Source organism: Xiphophorus hellerii, chromosome 18 (assembly GCF_003331165.1).
Source record: "Xiphophorus hellerii strain 12219 chromosome 18, Xiphophorus_hellerii-4.1, whole genome shotgun sequence".
NCBI classification, from domain to species: Eukaryota; Metazoa; Chordata; class Actinopteri; order Cyprinodontiformes; family Poeciliidae; genus Xiphophorus; species Xiphophorus hellerii.
The window spans coordinates 24,491,024-24,512,765 of NC_045689.1; the positions used below are offsets into that span (position 1 = coordinate 24,491,024).

At 39.7% G+C, this 21,742-nt stretch overlaps 1 protein-coding gene across 3 annotated transcripts; it reads right to left on the reverse strand.

The window, feature by feature from the left end:
* Window positions 1-5,161: 5,161 nt before the first annotated feature.
* On the reverse strand, window positions 5,162-19,662 carry relb (v-rel avian reticuloendotheliosis viral oncogene homolog B). 3 transcript variants are annotated; one of them, XM_032546227.1, is made up of 11 exons: window positions 19,118-19,662; window positions 18,956-19,024; window positions 17,684-17,880; window positions 13,686-13,985; window positions 11,594-11,760; window positions 11,381-11,472; window positions 11,146-11,277; window positions 10,961-11,065; window positions 9,834-10,049; window positions 9,664-9,720; window positions 5,162-6,237 (listed from the first exon to the last, which is right to left on the reverse strand). In XM_032546227.1, exons 1-11 carry the CDS (start codon window positions 19,140-19,142, stop codon window positions 5,864-5,866), a joined length of 1,734 nt encoding a protein of 577 aa, XP_032402118.1. In that variant the 5' UTR covers window positions 19,143-19,662; the 3' UTR covers window positions 5,162-5,863. The 3 variants fall into 3 exon arrangements, with proteins under 3 accessions (XP_032402118.1, XP_032402119.1, XP_032402120.1); XM_032546228.1 differs by lacking the exons at window positions 17,684-17,880; window positions 18,956-19,024; window positions 19,118-19,662 and adding an exon at window positions 15,536-15,699; XM_032546229.1 differs by lacking the exons at window positions 17,684-17,880; window positions 18,956-19,024; window positions 19,118-19,662 and adding an exon at window positions 15,099-15,515.
* Between the last annotated feature and the right edge of the window lie 2,080 nt (window positions 19,663-21,742).

Below are 21,742 nucleotides of genomic sequence, written 5' to 3' on the forward strand. Positions count from 1 at the left end.
GAAGCGAAGAAGTGAACAGCTAGCAGAGACTCCCAACAGTGAGGGAAGCAAAAAGTAGTTCTGCAAACTAGAGTGATGAGAAACAGAGCAGAAATGTTCACCTCCTGCTTTTATTTACAAAAGCATTTTTCTTCCACTTCTAAACTATACATTTTTTTTTCTTTTTTTTTTTTTGCTGGTCTGTGATGTGGGGGGGGAAGTAAAGCAAAGCCATGTGAAAACTTTTTTTTGGAAAGTAATACAAAGCTACAAATAGGAAAAAATATGCTATTTTGTAAAAAGTTCACATAACCAGATCACTTAGAGATGAATCAAGTAGTTCAATCTACTTTGGTGCAATCACCTGCCGATAAAATAAAACAAACAGCAAAATGACTGCCCCGTTTCTGTGAGCTGTAACTGTGTCTGCCACTAGATGGAGCCAATGTGTTGAAAAATAAAACTCATTTAAGAAAATAGCCAAGATGGATCATTTGAATTATGGAGCCCTCATATCCTTTTATGAAATTAAATAACAAACGAATCACAAATTAAATTATCTACAACATTTAAACCAAAGACGGTTTCACAACCTGCAGGATTTTCAGACTCAAGGTAACAGAACCGCTGGAGTAAAATGCACATCTGCCTGGGTGAACATTGAGGGCTTTCCAGGTCTTCAAGATGAGCAACGGAGATCAGAAAGTTTGCTGATGTTTGCAAAAACCGCATCGAGGTTGTTTTTTCTCTCTCTCTCTTCGTCCAGTTTCGCTTTTGTCTCCGTATAGTGACAGTTGCTCCTGCGGTTGCACCCAGGATGAACGCAGAGGCGAGGTTAAGTTGACGCGGTGAGTCCCTCTTGGCCTGGGGACTCCCGTGGGTGTTGTAACCAGGCAACAGGCGGCACTGTCGATAACCTGGCACCTGTAAACACGAAGCTTTCAGTCCTTATATAGGTTGAGGTTGTGAGTGGAATTACCCCCGTCACTGCGGAAAATTGAAATAAGTAAACAAATTATGAAACTGCCGCACGATGAGCTTATTTGGTGCGTTCAATTCAATTCTTTCCTCTTTTGGTCGGACATCTGGGCTCCTTGTGTTTCTCGTCGGTTTAAATTGCACGAGGTTTTAATTGGCTGTTTTCAGTCACTACTTCTAACAATAAAAGTATACATTTTTAAGCTAACCCTGGTTTATTTTATTTTTTAAATTGCAATTTAGATTAAGTATGTACTTATTAAACTGAAGCGATCATCTGATACATTCACTACACTGAACTATTTGGTGTGACATGTCATCCGAGTCATACTAGTGAAAGGTGTTAAAGTGAAAATCACAGATGTCACCTGATTTGCTCTTTAAGTGCCCCAACCTTTAGCCTTAATAGTTTCCATCACTCTTAACTCATTGCCCCGAGTTCATTATTTCCCAGAACATCCACAATCCAAGCAAAGTATTCAGGTAAATCAAATTGGAAACACAACTTGGTATTTACGTTTTAAGCTCTAAAAGTTCTTTGATTCACTGAAAATTAGTGTAACAAAACTGTATATGTCTTGACATAAAACTTTAAACATTGTCGTAAAAATAAAGTACACCTTCCAGGCCAAAGTACAATCAGTGATTATTAGCTACTAAAATAAATGTTCCTACTGGGGGTTTTTTTTATGTCAGAATCCCAAATCTTTTCCAGAATCACCAGTTCTTTTTGCAATTAAAAATAAATTACTCTGAAATCTTAAAAAATAAATAAAATAAAAGAGAGAGAATTTAAATCTCGGGCATACAAAACACGCAAAGGGTTTCACAATGTCATTATTTATAAAACAAAATGAAAGCTGTGTGTGGGAAAACTAAGGGCATCCTTGCTGCATGTAGCATCTCTGATAAGTAGCAACTCTTCACAAAGGGTTGTTGTAAAGTATCTGGCCTTATCTCAAACCTTTATGGGTTTATTGCTTTGGTTAATGGTAGACTGGTTTCGTTCACTAGTTACTTATGAGGATTCATCCATACACTATATCAGCAACACAATCCATATTTGAGATCATATTAGTGAGTGTTGCACCTTCTGTTGCCAACAAATTGTATAGAAATGTTAGCTGCTTCTATCCCACAGTTTCCATCCTCATTTATCTGTCATCTAATTACGTTCCTACAGCACTTCTGGAAATATTATCTGCTGAATTTAATTTCCCAGAAGTGAGGATCAGAATCTGCTTAAATCACAGTTTATTTTAGCTATCTCTGTTAGCTTGTCATAAAATTTCATCTGGCAACACATGATTATTTAACTTGTCAATAGATTCCACCATTTTGTTTTGTTTTAGTAACCAGTGGAGAGCATGTTCGCCACCACTGTTAGCGTTAAGAAAGTTTGACAACTACTACTGTACAACTACTCCAATTAACGCAGCAAGGTAAACCCCAAGAGCTGTTAGCGTAGCGCATAGCTTCAAAACTCCTGGGTTTCAGTGGGAATTTATTAAATTATTTTCATTCTAAACAAATAGAGATGTTGGTTTTCGTCACAAACCTGTTTGTCAATTATTACTGCTGACTGTCTTTTGTGTCGAAAGAAAAAGCTAAAACTTCACTGTTGTAATTCCTGAAGGGGGATTTCTAAAGCGTTTGTTTAGAAAGCACACTCCAGCTCTACTGTAAAAGGTCCCATTTAAAAACCAATTCATCACAATTAGAAACCTACTTCCTGCACTCAGCTTACAGGGGGCTTGTTCATGTTCAGGCAGGTTTAATGGTATCATTTCTCAGGAAACGGATTTTATCATGCGCCCGGATCAAATTGAAAAGGTTTTTGCAAACTGGCCTGGTGTGGAGTTTCCCTGTGGCTGTAAGACAAGTAAATTCAGCTTAAGCCAACAATGACGAGAGTCTTCAGTCAACATCTGCTCTATGAATGGATGACATAACCAGGTATATGGACGACTGACACATTTAAATGCTATCTAGAGAAATAAGTCAATTTGTTGATCAAAATTACTTTGTAATGGAGCGAACAACAACTTAAACTGCTTTACTTATGTTCCTTACAGATTTCTTATGTTTTAGCAAGCCTGAAGTGGTTCAGATGAATCAACAAATTTAAAAGTCAGATGAGTGTAAATGGATAAAATGGAGTTTTCCCTCAATTTATTACATTTAAGGGGCAGTATTATGTAAAATAGACCTTTTCTTAGCATTACATCTTGTTATAGTTATTCCCTCATCAAAAACATACCTGGAGTGTTGCTTTGATTCTTTCAAGCATGTTTGAGAAATCATTTAATCTCCCGTGGCAACCATTTAGCTGTGCAGAAACCTAACGCCACCTCTGAGGTGCAGCTTCCAAGTTTCTGAGCTTCTGCCTCAAAGAGCATCCCTCCCCCACCACTCATCCTCTCAGCTCCTGCAGACTAGCCAGCAGCAATTAGCAAACACTTGGTGCAACTGAGCATCTGCTGAGCTCATCATACAAGCTACTTCTCAGTGAAACACTGGTAAAAACATTGTTAAAGGGTTAATAGAGGAGCCATGTTGTGATGACTTCCTGATAGTGAAGTTTCAGGAAGAGCAGGAGTTTTTAAAGAGACAGAGGCCCAATTTCAAGGCGTCAAATTTCTTTTCAGTTATGTTTTATATATATTGCATTTTTATAACAACTGAGGATAATATACTTGTGACTGGGAAATACATAATAATGTCACTTTAAGTTATTCCAAACCAACTTGTGCTTATTTAAAAACTTTCCCAACGTTAGTAAGTGGTTGTACTCTGCCTCCTGGCGGAAACTGCTATCAAATATCTGTGACAGCTGATGGGGATGAGTCTTTTATTTACATGTGGAGGAATTTCTAGCCACGTTATTTTGCTAAACTGTTTACATTCAATTGAATTTTAGTTTAGATTTTGACACAGTCACTCCAAAACCTTCATTTCTTTTTTCTTCATCTCTTTAGAGGTCAATCTGCTGCTACAGTGCCTCGTGAGGAGGGACGCAAAGAGGGATTTTAGTGGAAAGTCCAACACAGATCTGATGGAGGACTGTAGAGACAGGGGCTGGCCATTTTGATTTACCAAAAGGTTGGATATGTAGTAGTTGGGAGGAGATGAGCTGGCAGAACGGGAGACATGAGGAGTGACTGTCCACCACTGCTGAGAACCACTGGGAAAATTGTTAACGGTCGAAACAGTCAATGGAAGCTGGTACCCATCTGATGATACAACTTCCTGACTGCAGCCACTGATGAGCAATAAATGACTGAAGGAGAAACAACCCAGGGTACATGAAGTTACAAGACCGTCAATGTTTGTTGTTTTCAGAAACATAAAGTGGGCCTTTATGTTTTAGGGTAAGCTGTGCAGGCTTCTGCTGTTGAATCACAAACACGAACCTTAAACCTTGATATTATTCTGGCTTCTTTTATGAATTACCAAGATAAGTTGTAGATATACGCCTGGAGTCAGTTTTGATTGATGGTTTAACACTTTTCTCCATTTCTCTTACTGTAGTTTCCTGGAGTCCACAAACCTTAGAAATATCTCTACGACTCTTTCCAGACGTCAGCAGCTTTGTTTCTCGGCGGTCATTGAATTAATTTTGGTCAACCCAGAACGTGTCGCTTGAGATCTTTTAGCCTGACTGACAGGTGCTTTTTAAAGTTAGTGAAATTCAAATCAATAATCTAAAAATGTGGGTAAGAAAAGCACAAAAAGTACAAAAGGTTCCTAATACTTTTTCACAAAGTTGGAAATCTGTAGATGGCTGAAAATTGCCCTCTGTACGTAACGTTAAAATCTGATGAATTAAAACTTCTGATTTCCCTGTTTCTTAAAGTTAAAGTTTCCCCAGCTCTAGGGAACCTTACAGAGGCCCATGTGAGTCAGCAACGAATGAATCAACTTAACTAGGAAAGCAGAAATAGTATTTTCTCAACCTCAGTGTATCAACTTGGCACGCCCACTTACGCTGGTGAACAAAACATAATCAGTTGTGACATTCAGGTGACAAATGCCACATGTTTCTACCTTCTAATTAATGCTTCTCCTTAAAAAAAAAGATTAAAGATATTAATAAATGAGAACCAAGATAAAACTCGTCATTCTGTTTTAGGTTAGGAAAGTTTACATTTAAATGTTCGAATTGAACACCTGTCTGTCAAATTCAAGGGACGTAACAACAAAGGAATCACACTTATATTTTATTTTTATTTCACATATTTACACTACAGCAAGGGGGCAGAGTAGGACATGTGACAGAAGGTGAATTCGGCTCACGGGAGCGAAACTGTGGCAGAAGGGGAACTGACACAAGCAGGGCTAAGAATAGAAGGAGGGGCGGTTTCTATTACATGTAGGTAAATAATTAAACAAGTGCGGCCACATCTAAAGAGAACAGTGACAGGAGCTGCCAAGACTTGATGTGAAATCTCGTGATCCAAGATTTATCAGGAAGTTTTTTCCCAAAAAATATGGGCTTTTTAACACATAATTTACTAAGGAAATAATCTGGAATGACTCGCAGGTTTAAAAGACAAGCTTTGAATTCCTATAGTTTGACTCGTAATTCTTAAAAGTAATGCTTACAGCACTCGCAGGAAGGGTTTAGGTATGTTGACATGCTCTGGGTTTTACTAGCCTCGTCCAGCAAGGCTTCAATGTAAAGTTAAAATATGCGGGCTTTTTAAAATATAAACAGAGCCCATGTGTTGAAACTAAAATCAGTTTAAAACTACATTACACAGTGCAAGCAGCTGTAGGAAACGACGCATCTTGCTTCCTGGTGGTTTCGGAGAACCTGATCTGACCTCATCTGATCCGTACCGAAATGAATCCCAGTCTGAGATCCAGAAACGACTTGAGAGGAGAAACGCGTGCTGCCCCGACCTCATAGCTCTTCCTCTGTTTTCACCTGCATGACACTGTCCTGCTGTTCTGACTGCGCCATCTGGCTGTCAGTGACAAGCATATTAAACTGGATGTCGTTAAACTGGGAAAAGTCCGGCGGAAAGTGGTTGTAGTTTGCGTTTAAATTCACATTCAGACAGGGGAAAGCGTTGCCGTCTGCGGCGATGTCGCCTGGCAAGTTCTGTTCGGTCAAAAACTGAAGGAAGTCGAGCATGGTCTGTTCGTCCAGGGCGCCGTGGTCCATCATGCCCGTTTCAGGAGAAGGCAGAAAGGCGAGGTGGCTGTCATCCGATGACATCACGTTTTGTGTCTCCATGGGGAAGTTGAAGGTCTGCTTTGAAGATGGTGCTGGCTCTGCAGGAAAAAAAAATACATGGGTTATATACTACAGAGAAGAAAAATACATAACGAAAAAAAAAAAAAATACAGTTATCTGGTGGAAAGTTTCCTTTCAGGGAATATGACATGACTGCTTCTTTGGCTTAAATGTGGTGCAACTGGTTGGACTCAAGCAAGAAGGTCCTGGGTTTGAATCTGAGGTCTTATTGCATAGAGTTTGAATTTTCTCCTCTGCATGCATGGGTTTTCTCTGGGTACTCTGGCTTCCTCTCTTTGTTCAAAGTTATATTAACATCATTGGGCAGGTATTGGAGCCAAAAATCCAAAAGTAAATTTCCTGTATTCTTGATGGGCATGTTTTGGCAAAATTTTTATTTATTTTTAATCCATTTATACTCAGATTCTCAGAGTTTACAGTTAGGAATATAGCAACAAATAGCCAATATGGCTGCTATATCTTCCGAAGCAAATTAAGAGCAGCATTTGCCTCCTGCCAGAAGAATTATCACACTTTTAAAAACCCACACTGCTTATAGAGTTGCTTTCAACAATAAGTAAAACATTGATCAATATGCCTGGCGTGTATCGATGGTTTTGATGATGGCACTTGACAAAATGTAATGTTTGTTATTGGTTTCATAACTGTATGATGATTTTATGACTTTTATGATTTTATGACTTTTTACAAAATGTTTTTATGATGTAAAGCACTTTGAACTGCCTTGTTGCTGAATGGGCCAAACAACTAAACTTGATTGATTGATTTTAAATACAAAGACGTACATAGGAAACTTAAAAGGTACGTAAACAAATGTTTCTGATATCTAATTAGTTAATTTTGTTAGCTTTACTACATTACCCAAGACATTACTGATTGAACTTTCTTTAACAACTTTGTTAGCGTCTAGCGTAGCGTACAGATGGCGCTAGTTATGGAAGCTAGTGGAGAGTCTACTGCTCTGGTCTTCTTTAGGTCTAATTTAGAGTATTTTCAGGGGGAAAACGAGATTGCTCTTCATTAGAATAGCTTTTGGGCTAACATTTAAAGCACTAAAGGTTATTTGGCACTCACAATAACTCTTCATAAATCGGTAAAAAAGGGATCTCAGTGCTTTAGGGAGGACCAACAACAAACTTTAGCAAAGATCAGGAAGGACGAGTGAGTGGTGAAAAGTTGGTTTATTTTACTCTTTTACACATTTAGCCATGAAGTAAAATATATTTAGAAACATAGAAAATTTGACACAAAGTGGGAATATTTAAAATAAAGAAAATATGCAGACACGCTGCTACCGTTAGCCTGCTAACTGAGCTAACAGCACTAGCTGCTAACAGAAGCTGGTAAAGACGGTTTAAACATGTCACCATCGGGTGTTTTTGACATCATTTCTCTAAAACAGTAAACTTAAGTTAAACTGAGTTGTTTGATGTCAGCTCTTTTAATGTTTTGTATGCATAAAGCATGAATCTGCTTATAAATTAGCATTAGCAGCAGAAGGGTTTGGGTAGATTTCACAGTTACAAAATCATTTTGGATGCTTTACGAAGAATTTTCCCCAACAATTTACACTGACAACAGCAACTTATTTTCTTATATATAAATAAATAGAAAGACAGGAAGACTTTTTAGCTGTGTAAGTAACAGTTGCTGTGAGGTTCACCCAAATTAGTCAAGATGTACTAAAAAAAATGACAAGGATCAGAAAGTAATGCTGCCATCAAATATGTAAATTAAGAAATAGGGGTCATATTGAAACTGTTTTAATTTAGCAGAATATCTTCCAAGAAAACATGGAAAGGGTAATTTTTTTTAATTATTAAATTTTTCCACTACTCTGTGTGATACCATGCAAGTCTTTGAAAAGTTTGCCTGACATGTCACATGGCCTGCTCAGGGGCAGTTTCTTACTTCTTCTATCAGGTTTCTGTGCATTACAGCGGCCTGATGAAGCAGATCATGCAAATGTCAAATTTTCATGTGATTCACTCATCACATGAAATGTAGGAGGAGCAGAAAGTTGTACTGGTTTTATTCATCAAAAAAACCAAAACAAAACAAAAAAACGTTTCAAATAGTAATGGATCAGCTGTGGATGGTAATAAAAACATACCATCTTAAAAATATGTGTTTTTTTATGATTCATACTTTCTTAAAGTGAGACATTGTCACTGATGACAATGACTCACTCATTGAGGTTTCTCAGCGAGCCAAAATAACGAACACACAAAAAGGCTCTTTTGTGGTGCGTCTGTAAAATAATACAGACATGTGGGCCCAGTTCTTGTGTAATCCCATCTGGTTCACCGTTACGGCTGAATGCAATGAATATGAATAAGTCGTTGGCTGAGGTGAGTGTAAACATCCATCCTTGGTGTTTATTTGAGAACGGAAGGCAAACCTCATGTCAACGTTTGGCTTTTTCTGCTTTTAGCTTTTAGCTAGCGTGATAAAATATGATGGCTGGTTAAGTCATTGTTCCTTACTGTAAGGAAATGTGCAGAAAAATAGCACCTACAGGCAAGCGAATGTTTTTGCAAGGAGTCCACAGCGTCTCTAGAGGTGTTGAGAAAAAAAATCTAAACTTTAGAAAACTTAATTTTAAGTCTTAAGTCTTCAAACTAGGTTATAGCACGTTTAGATACATTTTCAGTTGAGGGAATTTGTTCTGTTAGGTTATTAAGTTACCTAAATAATACAAATGATCAAGCCTGACCTAGTTTTTTTTCTCTTTATTTTTGTCTGGATTTTAAACAATAATGTTACTAAAAATGTTCGAAAAAGACGCTGGTTTGATTAGGGGTCAGAGATCATTTGGGAAAAGTTCACCTGGTACAAACTGGAATGAGAATTGGAGTAAATGACCAGAAAAAAACAAACTTTTTTTTTATTTAGATAAATAAATACCGGTAAATATTTATTAAATTCTGTATTTCGTTTAAGTACAGAATTTAATAAACTTAACTTAGATTATAATCCCCTTTTGTTTTGTTTTTTTTGTTTATTTACCATCAGCATAACTTCCATAAAAACGGCGGCCGTTTGAATATTATTACCGCTTTGAAATTTTACACACTTAAAGCCGCTCTCTGTTTATCGTTTGCATCTTCTGGTCATTTCTAAAATGAGGCAGATAATCGCTGCCCTTCTTCCTCCCATTGCCATTTTTGAGGATGTGGTTTGGTAGATTTGCTGAAGCCATAAATCTAACAAAAGGCACGGGGATTTCTTTTGTTCACAGTAAGCAGGTATTCACGGCCAGTCGGTTATTTAAAAGGGAAAAAAAAAAAAGCAGAACAGCAAGAGCTTGTGAATGGCTCAAACATTTACATTCAGATCTACTCAGAAGGTTTCCTCAGCTTTAACAGAAACAGAAGCATTGTTGGTCTAATTCATGAGTCACATCTTCAAGATAAACATCAGAGTGAAAGCAGAAGTCTCACCTGTCACACTAATGTCCCGTTTAATCGTGGCTCTCTTTCGCTTCACTTCGTACGGATCTGAAACACAAAGCGGCCATGCTTGGATTAGCACAGTGCGGTTCTTCAACCCGCTCTACCTGTTCTCTGGGTAAAGTTTGACCGACACGAGGCGGCAGACCCGACTGACTGACCGGGATTGTGCGGCAAGTACATGAAGGAGACGGGTTCGCTCTCCATCTGGTCCGAGACGCGGCGCAGCAAGACGTTGACCTCGACCTCCTCCGTGATGTCTTGGTCCTGGTAGGGCGGCGTCTTAAACACGATGGCTATCTGCCGGTGGACGTCTGTCTGAGCGAACTCGCCGTTCGCCTTCCACGAGCCATGCCTGAAGAGGATCTCTATGTCGTCTGGCGATTAGTGGAGAAAGAACAGATTGATCCCAGCAACAATATCAGACTTGATTCTGCACATTTTTATTCTTTAAGATGAATAAGCAGAAACTTTATGGGTTCTTTTTCTGTCCAAAAAATGGGAATAAAGTAAGAAAAGCATCCCATTTTAAGTAATAACTTATGATAGTGTCACACTTGCAATCTGAAAGAATTAATCGGATTAATTACTTGAATAATCTTCAACTAATTTAGTTAGAAATTAATCATTATCTGGAGAATACAGGCTCAGAAAATCCAATTTGTTTATGGAACAATATATTCAGAGCAGTAATTAAGTCAAAACTGTACAAAAATATGTACAATTTGCATCCAAGTTGAAAAACTCTGTAAATATAAATCTGTTCAACCCAGACCTCCTTCAGTCGTAAAGTTTTAGCTTCGTTCAAATTCTGTAAAAATCTAAATTTCCTATTTAGCACCTCTTGTTATCTAGTTGTCGATCATTAAATAGCACAAAATGTATCCATTTTTAGTAATGCAAAAATGAATCAACAAATCTTTAAATGACCAAGCAGTCACTAAAGGAAAGCTACGCTATTGCATATTAGATAATACAATGTTATTATTGTATATGGATTATACAAAAAGGATTTGAATGAAATTGAATTTCTTCATTGGTACCTTTTACTGTTTTTCTAATATTGTTTTAAAAAAGACCTAAATTGTTATATAAAAAAACCTTCAGATAATTAAAATTTTTATCCAATTAATTGATTAATCGTCCGAGTAATCAACATAATAACCAATTACAATAATAATCGTTAGCTGCAGGCCTGCAGAACCTAACTAATATAGTTGTTGTTGTACTATATCCCCCCCCACAAAAAAAAGAGAAGTTTCTGAGTGGAAATGAAAGCCTCTGTTACCTTTCTGCACTTTGTCACACAGCATGTAGACCTCCGTCTTGCCTCTGCAGGACCCTTTGCTCAGGTTCAGCTGGCAGATCTTCAGCTCCGACGTGGTCGTGGCCTCTTTGGAAGAACACAGAGCGGAGCGTGAACGCAGCTCATGCAGAGAGCGAGTCATCAGGAAGTGCCTGGCGATTTCTTACTCTTGTCGTAGATCGGCTTGGAGATGACCGGGCAGAGCGAGTCCTTCCTGCCGTCGTCCCACTCGAGCAGGCACTCGAAACACAAACGCACCGCGTTCATGTCCATGTCCTCGATCCCTTTAGTGTTACCAGCTGCAGGAGAGGAAAAACGCTGAATGTATTGTCTGATTAAAGATTTACGGCAACATTTGTAATTGTATTTGTGTGCGTGTGTGTGTGTGTGTGTGAAGCTCACTTTTAAAAGGGTCGATATTTTGGTTTCTCCTTTTCTGCAGCGACACGTCCAGCTCTCTCCTTCTCACACACTGGATGCCGAGATTAGCAAAGCTGCAAATTTGAAACAAAAACGATTTTTAAAAAATCCAAACAATAGGGGGAATGAAAACCTGATCTGATCATTTGGAACGACTAACAAGAAAAAATATTTAGTGTTTTTAAGGACATTTACCTGTGACGTCGGGCGGTATGAGGGTTAAAGCAGACCACACAGATTCCTGAGCCAGCTACACAGTCTTTACCCACAAGGCAGTGCGGGTGAGGTCGGTGGGGATAGTCTTTGGTGACCAAAGAAACGGTCACTGTCACCTTCTTTATGTGGTCAATAGGACCCTGAATCTGAAAGAGACAGAGGGAACAGCGGTGTTACAAGAAGGACCAGTCAAGAACAGCGATGGACACATTTACTGGTGAAGTAAAATTAACTCAAATTTTATCGTAAGCTAAAAAAAGAAAAGACCGAAAAATCCAAACTTCTTTGATTAGAGTACAAAACCCCACAATTGAGGTAAAATTGTTGTTTCAGAGCATATACTTTGGTATTTTTTCATTTTACAGGTGTCCAAACTTTTTGTCAGCTGAGCCAAAATCAGCAAGTTGAAAGTACCGACCACAAAAATTAAAAATTTTTTATTGTTGTTATTTGAAATGCAAAAACACTGAATGCTGATTAAGGATCCATTTTATTTTGCAAAAACAAACAGATAGCTGCATGATAAGGGAGGTAAAGAAGAACAAAAAGGATATATCTTTTTTGGACACACTCCAAGTGGATTTAATGTAAAAAGGATGAACAACCCGCTGCCCTCTGTTCACTACAGTAGAGAGAATCGGCCTGTTTCTCTCCTAAAGGAACCTTATTAAAGTAAATTGTGCCATAAACTCTGTGAAATACCAGCTCATTTTTAATAAAAGCCAGGCGGCAAACTGAAAGTGGGTCGTCACTGGAAGGATGATAATCCTGACCACATGGCAAAACAAACACAGAAATACTTTGGATAAATAAATCGACCTTCTTCCACAGCCTTAACAATCCCCAGACCTAAAAACCTGTGGGTTGAGCTGAAGAGAAACCAGGACTGGATTATCTAGAGCAGGGGTGTCAAAACTCCTTTTCATTTTGGGCCATATCAAAAATCTGAATGTTCTTGAAGGGCCGGCTGTGCCAGGAAATATTGATAGAACCAAATAGACTGTTAAAATATTAATAAATAGTGGTTCCTCCAGTATTGTGTGATTTTTTTGTTTTTTTTGCAGTCAAAATGACAGATTTTGTGAAAATTTAGAAATGTTTGTAAGGAATTTTTATATTTTTGCTAATGTATGATGTTAAATGTGATTTTTTTATTATGGACTATAACTATCAAGTAAGGCTGAGTCATTTAAACTCAATGTTTTTGACCAGTTTTGAAAAAAATTGCAATAAAATCAGAAAAAAAACATTGGAGATTTGTTGAGTTTGTGTGAATTTTGCAGATTTGTGAAAAACTGGAAGGATTTATTGATGTAATTTGGGTTTAAAGGGCCACATAAAAAGCTACGGCGGGCCTCGAGTTTGACACAGAGAGATAGTCAAAGATTCCTATCAGTATGCTTCATCTTTATAACATAGGAGAAGATTAATGGCTACTTTGTTGGAAAAATGAGGGACAACAGCAGGGATTTCATAAAAAATAAACAAACAACAAAATAAAACATTGTGTGATTTTTGTCTTCCACTGAAACGCAAACTTCAGGCTTGATTCTCCTTCAGTGTTCATTGTGATGTTATGCTATTGCAACAAATATCTGAGGTAACTTTAGAGTAACTCCAGCTTTAAAAGAGCTTGGCTAACTTTAAATAGTCTTTTGTTTGTTGCACCTATTATCAGAACAACCTGTTTATCCGGTTTTGATGCTGTTCTACATCCTTTCTTCTCTCACACTCCATCTTTCACTGTCGTTTATAAAGCTGCGTTTTCTTTTCTTTCTTTTTTTTTTCCAACTTGCTGCGCGAGGTCTCACGGGGTGAGGGCGTCTGTGGCGTTTGTTTGTAGAAAGAAAGGGGATAAACCTTGAGTGCCTGACCACAGAGAAGGTTTGGATTTGCGGGGACTTTCTAATCGATGTCTGCCGACCGCAGCCTCCCGGCTCCGCCCCCCTATTTCCACACCTTGCCTCAGCAGGGGCTCATAACAAACAGCTTCAGTTGTGGTTAGCACATCTAACCGTCGTGGAGGGCTCGTAAACTCCCCTTAGTAAGGAAACCGAAATCAAGCGTGTACCTCTATGGTGGGCTGCGTCTTGTTGTTATCGGTGCTGGACGCCCCCAGGATGCTACCGGCCGAGCGACCCTCGCATTCGTAGCGGAACCTCATTCCCCGGTCCTTGGGCTCCTCCACCACCACCAGCTTGGGCTTCTCCAGGATCCGCTCCAGCATGTTGCCGTTGCTCTGCAGGCTTTGGGAGGGAACGCCGCCTTTGGGGGTCAGCGAGCAGGACGGGCCTCGACCTCTTCCTGTGGGGCCCACGGGTTTGTGGGAAGGATGAGCGGATGCCATCTCTCGCAGTGGAGCGGGATTAGGCTGGGGGTTAAGAACAGTTAAACATTTAAACCTTTTTCTTTCTGTTCAATAAACTCTGGTTTGCTTTAACTAACTTGATACTTTTATTAATTTAACCTTTATTTAACCAGTTATTAAGAATAAATTCTTATTTGCAATAACGACACTTTTATAGCAGGAGCGTTCAAGATGAGGTTCGAGGGCCTTTTGCAGCCCTCGAGATTGATTATGCGGTCCGCAAAATCAGGAGGTTGATACAGATAAGACATTTTTTTTAAAAACACAGGTTTTAGGTCTTAATAAATAAAAACTCTCAGAAAAATGTATGTTAGGCACAACATTCTTAGCTCACTATTGTTATTTTTAGCTTTTCCCTTCTAGTGACCTGTTTTAAAGACAAAACAAGCACTTTTTAATTAAATTGACTCTTATATTGTTCTACTGTAATTGCGAGGACTGCACAAAAAACAAACTCTCTAGCCCAACAAAATTAAACTAATAGACATTTAGGGCTTTGTAAATATTTCTTAGATTAAAGAAACATGCAAGACCCATTTTTTTTTCCAGATCCCAATTTTGTTTGCAATAATCTTATTTTATCGATTAGCACCGTTAATAAAATAAACATTCTGTACATTCAGCCTTCCTATTATCAACTGAAAGTCTTGCTCTCTCTCTCCTTCAGACATGAATTGACATCATTTCTTTTCGAGTAGCTTTGTACATCTCTGGGCATCGGCTAAGTTTTTTTTTTTGCATCTATGACACTTTGTTCATAAATTTATAAATAAAATAAAAGATCTGCCAGCTCTTCAAATCCTGCAGACTTGGCAGAGCAAAGAAAGAAAACAAAGACTAAAGTAGCTGATAAAAATAACCACAATTTGAATAGACTCTATAATAGATATGAATGGTCAAGCAAAAACATAACACGTTTTCTGGTTCAGTAAAATCCTGATCCAAAAATTCCCATGTCTAAGAGAGGCTGCTTCATGTCTTTGAACTTCTTGTATTATTTCACACCACAAACCTATAAAAGTGTCATCCGGGCTACTTTTACACAACAGAGTACATCGACAAGATAACACAAGTTGGTGCGAGAACTCAGGGTCAAGTCTGCAAGCATCTTCTTACCCCCCGGCTGAGAATTACTGCAATCTCAACTCCAACAGTTTACATGTAGAGCATCGTTTCGTCGACTCAGAAAAACAACAGAAGATAGCTGAACCCAACCGAGCTGAGAGACGACCATGAGGTCCAGCAGCAGACTGCTTGTTTATTCCCCCGTACATGTGCTTTCCATCACCGCACAGCGTTCGGCATGTGCTCCCTGACTCCTCCTCCCCCCTCCGACATCAGACACACACATCTGAAGTCTATTTTTTTCCGTTACACCACAGACCTCCAAGCCTTTCCGTTTCCCACTCGTACTTTTTAATCTGTCATTTCTGCCACTTTTGCTTTCTCTCTCTCTCTCTCTCTCTCTCCTTAGTTATTCATTTCTGCAAAAGTCGAGGTTCCCATACAATCCAAACAGAACTTCGCCAAACTCCACCGATCCAACAACAAACCTTCATGGAACAAAGAGCTAAAAGACGAGCCGTTAATCGGCCCGGGAGCTGGTCAAAGTGTCGCCTCAGAGATCGGGGTGGCGCCCCGGCAGGCGTGAGGTCATCCCTCTCAACGTCCTCCGGAGCCACATACGTCTGCCGAGAGGACCCGCTCACCGTAAAACACTCACACAAACAAAAGAAGCACGGAGCGGCGAAGAAGAAACAGGAAGTCTGCTCTGCTGGTGCACCAATGGCAGGAGGAGACGCTGAGCAGGGAAAAAAAAGGAAAAAGAAAAAAGAAATGCAACCTTTAACCTTCAGTGGGTTTGGCTTGTAATCAGAAAAGACGGCAAACAGGAGTCCGATTACACATTTTCCAAGATGACGTCGCGCCCCCTTCTTTCTCTGCAGAAAGGCATGCTGGGAGAGCGCGTCTCAGACACCGAGAGTCGCTCACAGCAACAATCCCACACAGATAACCCGAAAACAGAGGGTGAAACCACTTCTCCTCTGCTGCCCTTCAGCTCGGCCTGTCTGTGCAGGCTGCAGCATCACCGCAGCCTTATCAGATTACAACATCTCTGATCTGCCCCGCTGTCTGGAAGTCATGTGCTTTCTGATAATAGTTTGACCTGCAGTGCTGCCCAGCTGCTGATCGGGGGGGGAAATTACAGAAACCTGCAACCGTCTGCAAGCCTGTGAACCGACTTTTTGGTCCTTCGTCGACAGGCAGTCAGGAAAACAGCAGCAGCCGTCACAAAAAGAGGCGGATTACCAGAAGCAACCCGGGCTGAATCACACGGTGACTAATATTGCGACAAACGTTAAACAAAAGTCAGTGACATCCTCAAATTGTGTGCCAATTTGTCAAAAAGTAGTAATATACCTTAAATGACAGAAAAATACGGCTTTGAACACATTTATTCACGCTTATAACCAACAATCAGGCATTTACAAACCAAATTGATTAGCTTAAATTCAATATTTGACCATTAGTTCCTGAACTAAAACAATGTTTAAGCCATACAACTACGGTCTATGGTCTGTAGATCGTCATGTTCACGGGTTCAGGAAGTTCAACGGATTAAATATCTCCAATCAAATTCAGCTAACTACCTCCCATGTCATCTTACTAGCTAATTTTCCCAGAATTCAGCTAGAAGAAGGTGTTTTACCAAGGCATCGCTAAGGTAGAATGGCTGGATTTACATTTATTTGATCAGCTTTTTGCTCTAGACTTTACTTTAGAAAAGGACATTTCATATAGTTTATTACAAGAACATTTCATAAACGAGCATGAGAGACTCAACAGCCACCCACTGGCTTATCTTTGCAGGGTCATCCAGGGTCGTTGGGAGACAAGCAGGGTTCACCCCGGAGAGGTCACCAGTTCATCACAGGGCAACAGAGAAACACGCAACCATGAACACACACTCACGCCCAAGGCCAGTTTAGAGTAATCAGTTAGCAAACTCCATGCAGAAAGGAGTTTCCTACAACGGTTGCTACAGCTTAGGCCAGTCAGGATTACAAATTTTGCTGGATGATAAATTGTTCCAGAAATTATTGCGATAAACGACAATATTGCTGTTTTGACCATTTTTAGATAATATAACCTAAAGGCAAAATAATAACGCAAGACCAAATTCTCAAAGATCAGTAAACTTTAAATATTAACGAACATGTAACACTGGAACTGGAAGACGTTTTAAACATCAGAAATAAATAAGCAAAACAACAAATAAAATGAATTATGAAGTCTCTGCAAACAAAATTGTCCTTCTAAAAATGGCCGCGCCAGACTGAAGACTTTTATCATCTAGTTTTTGGTAGAAAGAGAGAGAGAAAAAAAAAAAAAAAGATTAATCACGCCAATGGAAATGATTGAGTTTGTTTTAACTTATCACGCGATCAATTGGTTTATTGATTATTGTGACAGGCCTAACAGTGCTAGGCAACAGCCCGACTTAAAACATGGGTTAGGGTAACCCATGGGCCCACTATTTTAGCATGTTTTTATTTTAAAACCAACGCAAATAAACCCTTTTTTTTTAGTTCAGCTTTTTTTTAATTTTTATAATAATAAAAACTCTAAAAGAGGTAGAAAACAGACCAGGACTCAAGAAGGTGAGCACTTTTCGCTAAAGCAACAAAAGCGTTACTCACTGCAGTGCCTCTGGGTACCAGCACGGGTTTGGACGCCGGTTGGAGGTTCTGCAGGAGGGTGAAGCCGTCCTGGTTTAGGACGTCTTCACCCTCCGTCGTCCTCCAGCAGCGGTCTGGAGGAGGAGGAAGAGGAAGTGGGGCAGGAAGGGAGCCGTTCTGCTGTTCGTTGCAGCCATTGATGATTTCTGAAATTAGATCTGCGTGCCAAGAAAAAAAAGAAAAGAAAACGAGGAGCTCAGACTTTGCGTGCTATAATCCACTCGCTAAACACTTTGGTTTGAGAATTGAGGGGTTTATTTCATCTAATCACATTTAAAAAGGATGCAGGCCAATGGAGTAAACAACAGGCTACAAAAAAAAGTGTGTTCAGGTGTGTATCAAGGTTTCTTCACGCCAATTTAAATGCATGCCACGGGAAAGGCTACTTTACAGCTAGAAGTGCTTTTATCCCTTGAACTTTTCCACATTTGCTCACATAACAACCACAAACTTCAAGGCTTTTCATTGGGTTTTATGTGATGTGTGTGATGCTCATATTCAGAGTTATGGTGTTTGCAAAACAGCATTACTCAGACAGACATAACAGAGAGACCACACAGGTTGCCACTTAGGTTTAGACTAGACGATCATGGTGAGACTGTTCTAGTTTAGCTCTGACTGGATGTTCCAAGGTGCTGTCCTGCTGGAAGCATCTACTTCGTTTTCTTTCTGAATTGTCATGCGTTGAGCGTCAAACACCTTAATGCATGACGCTGCCGCCACCATGTGTCACCGTGTTTTCGGGGTGGTGCAGAGTGTTGGTTTTACACCACACATGAGTGTACAGGGCAAAGAGTTGAACTGTGGCCTCAGGTTTTCTGATTGGATGTGGTCTGACATGTGTCGCAAAGCGGCTTCCTGCGTTCAAGACGCAGAAAGGTAAACAAAGCACACAGGAAAGACCTGAACCTAAACTTATTCAATCTGATTTTTTTGTTTGTTTGTTGGAAGATTGGCAAATATTAGAGTAATATGCATATCTTAAGGCTATAAAAAATGTTACTGCAAAAAAAGGAAAAGCATCAATAAGCACATTTTCGAGAACTGGCTGGTCTCTAAACTCTCCTCCGTTCACGCTCATGTTAGATAAAATGACAGGCAGCAGATCAGCGAGTCATTGTTTACTCCGACTATTTACTCAGGTCAAGTCGGGACACAACGAAGCGTAACGAGGTCCGCCATGCCTCTGTGTAATCAGAGCGTAAAAAAAAAGACATCAAAGATAAAACTCACCGAGTTCGCCATTGGGAGTACAAATGTGCGAAAACGCGTTGATCCCCGAACTGGGTGTTGGCTCCTCGGCTGTGAAAAATAACGACAATATTGATAGAATTACATGTCCGAGGAGGACAACGGGGATTCAGGCGGAAAAGGACACGTTTAACCCCCCACTACCTTTGAAGAAGTCCATATCTTTCATCTCATGTGAGGAAGGTGAAGACCCTGAAGTCGGCCGTCTGCGCGCTCGAGTCCGGTTCAGCCCGGATGAGTCCAGGAAACGCTCCTCTGCTCTCGATCAGGAACCTGTCAGCGTGGGTTTCGGTCTAAGTCACCAGCCCGACGCCTGAGCACTGCAGAGGTGGAGAAGAGCCTCGAAGACTTGAGCAACGCAGGCAGAGGTGAAGTTTAGTGTTCTGCTCTGATTGGCCCGCCGCGCTTCGCGGAAATCCCCCGAGCGTCGCGTCACCTCTCCTGAGGGGAACCCCCCTTCCTGCTCCCTCCTGGAGCAGCTGCAGGTTTTAGAGCATTAAAGTCTGTAGCTGAATTGACTATTACAGCGCCGTCAGCTCACAGTAGACCTGGAACATAAACCTTTCCTCTCTCTCTCTCCATAAGATAATCTGAGCTCACGTCTCTTCGCTTTCGGATTCTCGCTTCGGATCTCATGCAAAACTATTTGAAAACCAAATCAATTCCAAGCAGACGCAACACTTTTAATATTTCTCCTGGTTGCATCAGCCTCTGATGCCACTTCCTTCACACAAAAAGAAAAGTGGGAATTTCTCATTTGGCTCAACAATAACCTCTCTGCACGTTTAGTAGCTTCTCCACTTCCCCCCCCATAAAGATGACGTGATTATCCGTGTGTTTTGACAGCTTTTTTTTTTTCCACCCAGAGTTTAGGAGGCAGTCATTGTTTTTTTTTGCTAGCAGCAGTGACACCTGCTGGTCACAAAGAGAAAAGATGATTTAAAGGAAACGGAAAACGAAAGCAAGGCGTTTAGAGGAAGCAGTGACTCAGCAGATGCTCCCAAGCAGGATCGCTCATCCTGATGCTTTTACACAGCAGGTTTCAAAGCAAAATTCCGGTAATAAACAAGTTGCAAAATAGGCTTTTAAAGAAATACAAGCCTGGATCTTGCACAAAGGAATCAGACATGATCAGATTATGCAAGCAAGAACTGTAACCCACCATGTAAGGGTCAAATTCATTTACAAGACTCATCAAAAACTTCACAAAAATGTTTACTAAACCTCTTATGAATTTTTAGTATTATGTATACACAACACAGCCCTGAATTTCTGTCAACCTCACCTCTGTTTACACCTGCGACACCACCCATGCAGGTATAAATAAATGGCTGGCTTACATTTAAACATAGCCAGGCAGAAAATATAGATGTACATATTAGAATAACGGGGTCATTTGGGCCTTTTAATTGTGAGTTAAATGCTCCATCTCAGGTGGAATGATTATTCAACATTCAACTGCAATATTTAAAAACAAGAATTGGCTGCACAAGTTTGTTTACACTATGGATTTTGTCTAATCCATGCAGGTTCAAAATCAAACAATGCCTCTTACGCAGCACCCTAACAACTTTTGTGGCCTTTATCAAGATTCGGACATAATTCTGCAGGATTTGTGATGCTTAATAAAAATGGGACATTTCATTTTGTTTCTTGCAGACTCAACTTTGTAACATGAACATTAATGATGGCCTGCTTTTTTCATTTCAAATCTAGTTTTGATGTGTATTTTGGATCATTGCCTTGTTGCAACATCAACAATGGACAAGTTTCCACCATGAAGCTGCTGATTGGAGCTTCTTTTATGTACTTTGTACAATGCAATACTAATACTAACCACACCCTGCAGGGTGTTTTGCTGCCAGCGTAATGCTGACTGTCGTTGAACCGTTTCAAAAGTGTTGCCTCATCTTTTCCAAAAATACTTATGGAGATAAAATAGCTCAATCTTTACTTTCAGAGCTCAAATTCATTCATAAGACTCACCATAAACCTTCCAAAAAACTAGTATCGTTTTTCCAGTGAGTGATGATTAGAATCAGATGACTGAAGCGTTGACAAAATTGTGGGTTCCAACAGGACAATGAGCCCAAACTCCACAGCTAGTTTTGGAATGGGTGGATAAAGGAGCCAGACAGATTCTTATAATAAAAAAAATGCCTAAAAATTACATGTACATATTGTTCCTTTATCCTCATTTTATTTCCTCTAACATTTATACACATACTTTGTCTATATGCTGAGCTTGGAACCAAAGTCAAATTAGTTTTTGATGCAATTTAGGCCGTCACAGCTGATTTTTGTGAAACCAACCAGTTTACACAAACGCTACCAGCTCTGCCAAGAAGAGTGGGTCAAACACTGAGCTAGAAATATGCTGGAAGCTTGGTGATGGCTACAGTCAAGAGACAGCTGGCAAAGGTTCAATTCACCAACTAGTAGTGAGAGTGAATGTGCACATGCCAATCTTTAAAGAAAATTCACTTCAGAAACAAAAGTCAAACTTTAAACCCAATTATTAATTAAAAGTTACAAAGCATAAGGTGACTGTAAACACTTAAATGTACACAGTCACTGCAACTGTCTATATGACGACAGTGGAGCTCATGAAGAAGCAAACTGAATGTTTTTTTACCAATATGTACATTTTAGGCATTTATCTGAAGTGAAACTATAAAAGATTTGATAATTTTGTTGTGATTGCTCAACCTATGTCAAGACCTACTAGCTTTAAATTTTATATCAGTTTCAATTTTCCAAACTGATGGG